Source organism: Larimichthys crocea, chromosome XIII (genome assembly GCF_000972845.2).
Source record: "Larimichthys crocea isolate SSNF chromosome XIII, L_crocea_2.0, whole genome shotgun sequence".
NCBI lineage: Eukaryota > Metazoa > Chordata > Actinopteri > Sciaenidae > Larimichthys > Larimichthys crocea.
In genome coordinates, this window is record NC_040023.1 from 19063895 (window position 1) to 19073566 (window position 9672).

The window sequence follows — 9672 nt, forward strand, 5'->3', positions numbered from 1 at the left end:
TTATGTGGGAAAGAATTAAATATGACAACAACACAGAGCAACGCATTTCCTGATATGGAGATCCGTTTGGCTCCATTAGTCTCTCTTTTGAGATTGTTTTTCTTGAATGCAAAGTTCAGCCAGTTCTGCTTTTTTTGCTTTTCATTAAAATAAAGTACAATGTGAGACCAATGTGTCAATACCATATTGCCACAAATCAGCAGTAATTGGCCTTATCTCTCTCATTTCCTTTTGAAACAAGTGGAATAATCTAATCACATTAACAAAATAGCTTTTTTGTTATAGAAAGAAATATATAATGAACAGTAGTTAGATTGTGTTTTTCTATGATTTCAAAAAATATATATGTATCTCACTATGTAATCTGTACGTATCTTATGTATTCTAGCACTGTGTCATTACTGCCTATTTTGCCATTGTTTTAAAAATGTGAATTTCCTGCTTTATTTAAAAAAATAAATACATAAAAGATGTGCCAGTTTTTTAGTACATGTAGGTGTTACAAGAATTTTTAAAGGAAGAACCCTTGAATAAGGAGGACTGGATTCAAAGTATCGAAGTTTAAGTTGAATTTATTATTCTTGTACAAGAGGGAGTGTTTAACAGTGCAACACACAAGGGGTTACAGAGGAAAGGCTCCCTGAGGAGCTCTCTCAGTTGGTTCTTAAAAAATGGGCTGTCTTGGACATCTTCCCACTAACAATACTTTTTTGGTTTTCCGCTTAGTAATAAACAATATGTTATCTTCCCTTAACCTGTCTCTCTTGTCCTTGAACTATTTTTTAAATATCTCTCCCTGCCAGTTTTAGCAAACATGTGCCAGATAAGGGAAGTACACGAGACATGCAAAAGACAGAACACACACACTCTCTATAAGAGTCAAAACATCTGCACCCCAGTATACGGCAAATTTTAAAAACAGTAGGCCTACATGATGCACAGTGAAAGACAGATTTACAAATTGCACATTACTATTTTTTTATCAGTCCAAACTCACAATATGGATTATTTATTTATATGTACTATGAGTACTTAACTGGAAGTAGGAGTAGCAGAGGGGTGCGTTGTGACCACATCCCTCTGCTACTCCGTGTGACTTCCCCTCAACAGAAAATCTCGTGCTCTGCTGACTAGATTTTGACCATTATTTTCAAATCTATGAATCTTTCCCATGTTTGTTGCCCAGTTTTATGGGAATTCAATTCTAAATTGTTTCAGTGCCCTGCTACCATTGGAGCTTTTATTGGAGTTTTTACAAACAGACGAAATGTGTTACTTTATGTGTAACATTAATATCTAGTGGTTAAAATGGATACTGCAATCCAAATTGAAAATATTGGGGGGGTCATCTCCACCCATAACCTCTTCCGCAGATGTTGGCAGATTGAAGATGCAGAACCTTCATGAGCGCAAAACGAGCACAACATGGTTTATTTTCTGCGTCTAACTTCAGTCTGTGACGCAAAATAATGACAGAAAGGATTTTAATTTGGTTTGTGCTTGATTTATTGGGAGAGAGAGAAGGAGAGAAAGACAGAGGGAGACAAATCTTTCCCTTCTTTAATAATATTATAAGGACATGAACAATTATGGTGAAGCTGTCTTTACCTTTCAAAAGTATCTTTAATATATTTACCCGTGTTATACCTGTTGTGGAGAAATTGCTGAAGTCAAAGGTCAATGGTGAGGTCAGGAGGGAAGAAAGTGTTCAGGAGCCATTGATGTCTTATGCTGCATTATTTATTGACGCTTGGCCAAGGAGAACTACAGACACTCTCAAAGTACACCTGAAGTGCTTGAGTCGGTTTCGCATTCTGACGAACTTGTGATGGTGCATATACTTTAAACCCAAAGATCACACCCCAAATACTATACGCCCCAGAATTAGTCAAAGAGAATGTCTTTACTCTTGGAGGTGTTATTGTCAACATATTCTAGTCTGGGGACACAGATGTCTGTTTACGCAGATTGGAGCGGCAACAACAAGCTTCTGTGGCTGTACCACACAGAAGCAAGTGTTTGTGTGATTGTGTCAAATTTATTTCATATCTGACAACCCTGAAACGTCAACATGGGCAGTGTGTGAAGAACATACTAGCTGTAGTATTGTTGTCAAAAGTCTAACATCATTGTACCATCGTTTGAATCATTCATTCATTTTTATTTTGCACTGTGGACCTGGTAAAACACAGTTTTGTTCCTGTGTACTTAACTGCACTGTGCAGATGGATGACAATTAAGTATCTTTTGTCTTAACATTATCATTGAAGACTATATGTTTTATCTGTGTCCTAATTTCTCACAGGTATTGTATATTTTAGGCATGTGGTACCATCTACAAGATGTCTGGATATAGCCATTTTATCCTGAGCTTCTGTATTCTAGGTACTGTAATTCTGTGATATTCAATATTTGTATATTAAACGTAATCAATGTCCTTAACAACTAAATTAAATTTGACTTTTGCATACTTTTGCAGGATACATTTTCGACAGTTCCAGGGCTTGGCATGTTCAGATGCCAAGAAATATCAAAGGATTGGTGGGTTCTTGTCTTGTCATCCCTTGCCATTTTGATTACTACCAGCATCCACCTCCGAGACCAAATCGTGTGGTTTGGTACCAGTATGTGAGCAGAGGATATCCTTTGGTTTATGATGACATGCACCCAAAAAGTGTCATTGACAGGTTTAGAGGAAGAACATCAAGGGTATATGTTTACAGCAAGGGGGGATGCAGTCTTAAAATCAACCCAGTGAGGTGGTCTGACCACAGACAGAAGATTTACCCCTGGATAGATCCAGAGAATGTTGGGAGAGGAACCTACCGATTCTTTGATACAACTGTAACAATTGAAGTAGTGGGTAAGTTTCCTTAGTGAGTAAATTGTTAGAAGGCTGTATATTAATTTTCACCAATAATTTTATACATTTCTTTTGTAAAGACAGGGCAGAGGAACCAAATATTATGATCTATGGCAATGCAAGGGTTGGACAGTCCGTGACAGTGCAATGCACTGTTTATCACACCTGTCCCACTAATCCGCCCACTCTGAGTCTTAACATCCCAAGTGCAACTCCGAGCTCCATTAGTAACAGCATATACAAAACTACTTTGACGACCACATTGAACATAGACAGAGACCTCCAAACTGTGGAGTGCACTGCCAAACACTTCGGTGGTCACACTATAAGAGCTACTAAAATATTAAATGCAGAATGTACGTGATGGGTATACAAGGATATAAGCATTACCATTCAAGAATACATTTCTTTTATGTTGACTATACAATTTTTAACATTTACCATTTGTATCTCAGGCTCCTTTTCACCCTTGACAATCCAACCACTATCCACAAATGAATTTCTTGAAGGCCAGGCAAGTAAAGTAACCTGCACTGCCTCATACACATGTGCAAAAGATGTACCAACTCTCAGATGGAACTATGGTAGTATGCCAGCCTCCACTGACACCAGCCAGAGAAGAAGAGCTCAGTGGACGACTGTCTCTACACATTCACGGCATCAGCGAATGATGATGGACGCTCCCTGAAATGCTATGCACAATTCACTGGGGGTCAGAGGCAGGAAGTGAGCATCACCCTACGGGTTAAGAGTGAGTAGAAATACCAATAATCCTCAAGAAACCCAACAAGTAATGTATTGCAGTTTTTAGGCTTCAAAGATGAGGAAAAAAACAAAAACAAATAAACCTGCAACTTTGCTTCAGAAGTTTCCTCTCTTTACAGGAAATATGCTCTCTCGTGGTTGGTCCTTCACCACACCTGGCAGCATCACAGGCATGAGAGGCTCATGTATCATCGTTCCTTGCAGCTTCTCCTACAGCACCTCCCAGCCTGCTAACCTCAGAGTTATATGGTACTTGTTCCAGATCAATGGATACCCACCTGTGTTTGACGAAAGACAGACCGTTTTTAGTAAGTTTAGGGGGAAAACCAGCTTGATTGGATCAGTGACGGAGAGGAATTGTAGCCTTAAGATTGATAGGCTGGAGATGTCGCACAACCAGGACAGAATTTACCCATGGGTGGACAAGAACCCTATTACCTCCTACCACACAGTGGGTCACACTTTTTATGACAAAACCTCTCTACTTATTGTTTCAGGTAATATCTGGATGAATGAATTCACCCTTTTAATCATTTCAACCCTAATTCCAAAATATACCATTCTCCAAATGACTATCCTTGCTTTGATTTCATAGACCATGCACAGGAACCTCAACTAAGCATCGTTGGTATTCCCAGGGTGGGAGAGCAGAGCCAAGTGTCCTGCAATGTGCGCCATACTTGTATCTCTGCTCCCCCTGTCTTGACCCTAAATGGTCTATCTGGATCAGACCGCACTGTGGACACTCTGGTGTCTGATGGGATTTGGGAAAGGAAAGTAGAGAGAATTTGGACTGTAAAAGAGCAGGACCAGAGCGTGAAGTGTACTGTTAGATACCAGGGTGGTCAGCAAGCCACAAGTGAGCTCAAGCTGAATGTTGAATGTGAGTACAATGTGAGACCATGTGTTCTTGGTGTTAAAACAAAAATGCTTATATTTAGATTTAAACCTCGATTTCACGTTTCTGATTTAGGTCCGTACGAAGAAATCAAAATGACTGAGAAGCCAGGCGAGGCCACAGAGGGTGTGGCAAACAGCGTCATTTGTTCTGTTTCCTACAAGTGCAAGAAAAATACACCAACTATTGTGTGGAACTACAAAGACATGCAGAGTTCATTAAATACCAAAATGATCTCCACCGATACCTATAACACAGTGTCAAATCTAACCTTTATTGGCTCTCTTGGGGATGACGGAAAATCTTTGACCTGCACTGCTCAGTTTATCACTGGGGAGACCTCAGACTCTGCAACCATTAGTATAAAAAGTGAGTTCCTACATGTCAAGTGGAACAACTGAAGACTTAATTAATAATTGATTAATATATATCTTTTTTTTTCCAGAATATGAGAAACCAGTTGAAGAAATAGATCCACATGAAAGTGACAGTGGGTATAACCACAATTCATCTTGTTGCGATGTTATGTCACAAGCTGACTGATTTCTAGACATCCCATCGTGGCTTGTTTGTCTCTTCACAGCGTTCCACATTCTGGCTGCTGATGTCCCTTTCAGATTCAGCGCCCTGACAGACTCCTGTGTGGTGATTCCCTGCAGCTTTCAGTATGAGGAAGATGTGCCCCTCACACGTGGCATTTGGTCCAAAAAAACTGGAGGCATTGTTTACCATAACGGCCGGAGCCAAGTGCTTGACCATTTCAAGGACCGAACCAGATTATTAGGAGATCTAAATGAGGGAAACTGCTCATTAGAGATTGATAATATCAAGCCTTTTGACAATGGCCCATTCTGTTTCCATGCAGAGAAAGGAAATGACAAATACAGATTCAACAATAGCTGCGTGTTTATTGTTATGAAAGGTCTGGAATCAATACTAGAGCGCCTTTAAATGTGCTGAGTCTTACCTGTTTGCTTTTTAATTGACAAAATACTCTGCTGTGTTTTATATGCTCAGCTTCCCTAGAAAAACCAGTGATGACCCAAGTCCCGAAAGAAGTCGAGGCTGGCTCCACCATTAGTGTCTCGTGTTCTGTGACACACACATGCCCATCACATCCTCCAGTGTTCTCATGGAGTGTCCCTAACCTCACCAGTGCGGTCTCACACACCGGGTTACCGGGTTCACGGGGCAGCTGGGAGACGACCTCCACCATCACTTTCATGGCTGCTGGAGGAGACGGGGAGAAAAGCCTAACCTGTACTGCCACCTCCTGGCGTGAGAAGCAACAAGCCAGCACAGTCAAGCTGACTGTGAAAGGTACAAAATTCATCATTATATGTCTTGTAGTTATATCATATATTGAGTTGTATATTTTCCATTAAGCAAGAGTTCAATATCACTGTTGTAAGTTGTTGGTGTTGTACGTTGCTTAGGCAACTTGTGAAACTTGTTGAAATATTTACCTGTGAAAAATGAGTTAGTCCACAGCTTTGTTAACACTGCCAAACACCAACAGAACACAACAACACAGCCAGCAGCTAATATTATTAAATAGTCCAACAGCACCTGTGGTACAAATACTAGCCCTCCCCCAGTGCTCTGAGCTCACAGTCCAGCAGCCCGGCTAACAAACTGAGCTAACATTAGCTAACAGCACCTATAGTTTGCACAAGTTTACTTTACTGTCCATCAGGAAACTCTGTAAATCACAGAGAGTTGAGGCACCGCAGCAGGAGGACATCAGAGGGGAAACCAGAAAACATTGTCTCCATAAAATATGATCCAGTTTCATTTGAATCAGTGAAATAGTTGGTGGTGTGTGACTGAGCACTGTAAAGCATTGATTAGACCCTTCTTGTGGGAGATTGTACCCCCCAAAATATTTAGTTATTTTATGGTATGGTAATTACAAAATGTTGCTTTAATACATTTGCATGAGCCTTAAAAATGTTCCTACATCACCAGGATCACTGATGTACCAGTTAAGAAGCTCTCTCCCAGTATCCATTCCAGTCTCAGCTCTAGTGCTGATTGTAATTATCTTAGCTGCAGTGTTTGGAGTGATCATCTGTAGGAAAAGGTAAAGAAAATAAACCTCAATTCAATTCTAAATGCTATCATTGCTATTAGTTGTGTGTTGTCAAATTGCATTTTTTTTAATCAACAGGAAGCACTCGCAGACACCGCCACCTCGACCAGAGAAAAGGTGTGTATGTTAGTCTTAAAACGTAATGCATAATTGATGACTAGGTTTCAGTCAGGAACACTACATGTATAATATGTATAATGGTAGCTGTGTACAGTTACTGTAGCAGTCTAGGCTTTGCTCTTTGAAGAGTTGTAAAGGAATCCAGCATGAATAATATTAATGATATTGCCCTATAACAAATATAGATAAACATTAGACCTCAGTTAAATCAGCAATACCAAAAATGGGACACAAAGAGCTGCAGCATTTTAGAATAATATTGCAAAAAGTTTCTAATGCTAGTGCTGTAGGTGTGCATGGATATAATTGGATGATCAGCTGATGCCTAAGCCAGTCATTGTGAAGGATGGATGACGCAACTGATGCAAGTCAATATTTTGTTTGCCACTGAACACATCCTGAATTTCCATCGAAAAACAAAGTAAATATTCGTCTCTGCTTTTCAAACTTTGACAGGCGATCACTCTGGGATAGATTATCCAGGTAAGCTTGTTTAAAAACAACCCCATATCATGTAAGATGAAATCACTGATGAGCTTTGTGAACAGCTTTTAGCTACTTAACGTAAATTCATTTCATTGAAATGTCCAGGAGAAACTATGAAGGCAGGGAGAGACCTCCAAGGCCGGAAAAACGGTTTGTCAGCACATTGCATGTTTTACAAACTGGGCAAATACACTATCTTATTTATTGTGACAAATGGTAACACTTTGCTTTCCATACAGGAGGTCCATTTGGAGCCGCTTTTCACGGTAAGATCATGCAAGTGTAAACATTTCCTTTTAATTCCCAGATGAAGTGACTCATGTTCACATTTTTTTTTACCCTGTTCAGTCGAGCAGAGGATGGGTTTGTTGGGTGGCAAAAGGAGTTGAAATCCAGGTTGGTGTTCTCACAGGAAGTCATTTTGGAACAGATTTTTCAAGAAACCATTTTCAACCTTCTGGTATATGATGAATGACTGGGTAAAGATACCAGACATCAATTCAAAATGTCAATTAAAATAAAATAAGTATTGTACTTACAGACGCCGAGATGACACTGTGGAGCTCAGCCTTGGCCATTTGTAAGTTTAAATAATATTCCTCTACTACATCATACAGCCCAACTTGTTTGGCACAAAAACTGATATTGAGTGATTCCCTCTTCCTCCTATAGAAACAACACCACTACTGTTAACTCTTCCAACCAGATATCCAAACCACGCTTCCCATCCCCAAAGGAGTGAGAGAACGCAGCTGTCCTCCAATTTTTAAAAAAATTTGTGTTTCTTTTCGTTGTACATTAATAATCTGCTTTTTTCAACATGTCTGTTTGATCTAGTAAACGGAGACCACCTCGCTCTACCAGGCCTGAGGTTAGTAATTGGGTGGGAATCCTCTCTCAGTGCTTGTTGGATAGTCGATGATTCCTTCATTTATGGCTTGGACTGCCTCATTCATGCACTGCCTTCCAGTAAAGCTGATCATTTGTTTTCTTTTATGAAACAAAACCTGCGCACAACAATTTGAGATTGTAATTAATTACAGTTCTGTTGCAGGATTACCATGTGTATGACAACTAATCTTGAGTTCTTCAAGACATCTTGGACACATCACATGCTTCCAGGACCACGTTGGTGTTTTATTATTTTATGATGTCAATCAATGCTTCATTTATAGAATGTATATCAGCTGCGACTTATTTTCTTACATTTATGCTTATGCTAAGTGCACGGTAGTGAGCAGTTTGCCCATCATGAATCTTTGTACACATCCCTATGCTTACCTGCAACAAGTTTAAAACTACGTATTCTCAATATATGACACAAACAGCAGATATATTTTTTGTATTTTTAACGTTTAGAGAAACTGAGAATTAAATCATTAAAATTAATTAAAAACACTCAAAGGAAACAAAGAAAATAGACTTTTGTCAGTCCTTTGTCTTTTTGTCAGTAACATTGAAATGTTTCTGTTCATTCCAAAATTATTTCTAATAATTTGAATTTTTAAAGGTTTCATGATAAACATACTTCAATACTGAATAACTGAATTTGTGCACCTGTTTAATAAATGTGATAATAAATATGCTTTGCTCTTCTAAACTGTGAGTAGTGAATGATGAACTAACTATAGCATAGGTCTACTACTGAAAACAAAACATTTACATAAAGCGTGAAAAAGTTTCACATTTAATTTGACTATCCTTTATAAAAGGATAAAAATTTATATTATTATTATTAGCTGTAATCAATCTCCTGACAGAAGTCCCCATTTCCAATTATAGTCCTATTTTTTTCTGATGTCTCACCAAGTTGTAAATAGCAATCTGTGAAGTTCTCTGTGACGAGCGAAGGTTATAAACCGCCTGTTATATGAAATGTATCCACTAGATGGTGGTACAATGCCCAAAGTTTTACACAAATTATCCCTACGCACTACAAATACACTGCTATAGATGAACACAACCTGAACACACATGACTAACTAATAACCTCTGATGAATAATAAATAGTCAATGCTGGTGGTGTACTTTACCTTTGTACTTTATAATTCTTGATTTATTTGATATGTGTTGCTAATTGCTTTGCAGATTCAGAATTTATTCCAAAATATCAACCAATAAATTAGGATATTATTATGGATAAAAAATACCCAGAGGTATATAAAGCACTACATTTAATCATTATCATCTGGGATGATCACATTAACTGGCATGAGCCATAATTTTACACATACATTTGTTTTAGCACTTTGACATCAGTGTAAATATAATATACAGACCCGGGTTGGGGATTGCTCAATTTGTGCCATTTATATCAAATTATATTTAGGAATCCATTGTCATGTCTTGTCCTTGTTTGGTGCACCAAACTATTAACTCTAGTTTCAAGCCTTAAATTGACCCTGGGTTAGAATATTTAATGTTTAAATAATAATTAATTAATAAATT

At 38.5% G+C, this 9672-nt stretch overlaps 1 protein-coding gene across 4 annotated transcripts in view; it reads left to right on the forward strand.

The window, feature by feature from the left end:
• LOC113747271 (myelin-associated glycoprotein) overlaps positions 1-8824 on the forward strand; it is a 9154-nt gene extending 330 nt beyond the window's left edge. Inside the window, exons 2-21 of one of the 4 annotated variants that reach the window (XM_027286377.1) lie at positions 2306-2385; positions 2480-2863; positions 2944-3219; positions 3319-3614; positions 3748-4125; positions 4224-4511; positions 4602-4895; positions 4972-5016; positions 5110-5448; positions 5544-5846; positions 6495-6609; positions 6697-6735; positions 7195-7221; positions 7330-7374; positions 7464-7490; positions 7573-7620; positions 7766-7804; positions 7897-7962; positions 8062-8095; positions 8279-8824. In XM_027286377.1, coding sequence (XP_027142178.1) covers positions 3753-4125; positions 4224-4511; positions 4602-4895; positions 4972-5016; positions 5110-5448; positions 5544-5846; positions 6495-6609; positions 6697-6735; positions 7195-7221; positions 7330-7374; positions 7464-7490; positions 7573-7620; positions 7766-7804; positions 7897-7962; positions 8062-8095; positions 8279-8302 — 2106 coding nt within the window. In that variant the 5' untranslated portion in view covers positions 2306-2385; positions 2480-2863; positions 2944-3219; positions 3319-3614; positions 3748-3752 and the 3' untranslated portion in view covers positions 8303-8824. Of the gene's footprint in view, positions 1-2305; positions 2386-2479; positions 2864-2943; positions 3220-3318; positions 3615-3638; positions 4126-4223; positions 4512-4601; positions 4896-4971; positions 5017-5109; positions 5449-5543; positions 5847-6494; positions 6610-6696; positions 6736-7194; positions 7222-7329; positions 7375-7463; positions 7491-7572; positions 7621-7765; positions 7805-7896; positions 7963-8061; positions 8096-8278 lie in introns of those variants that run through there. The other 3 variants (XM_027286378.1, XM_027286375.1, XM_027286376.1) reach the window with 3 other exon arrangements.
• Positions 8825-9672: the final 848 nt, after the last annotated feature.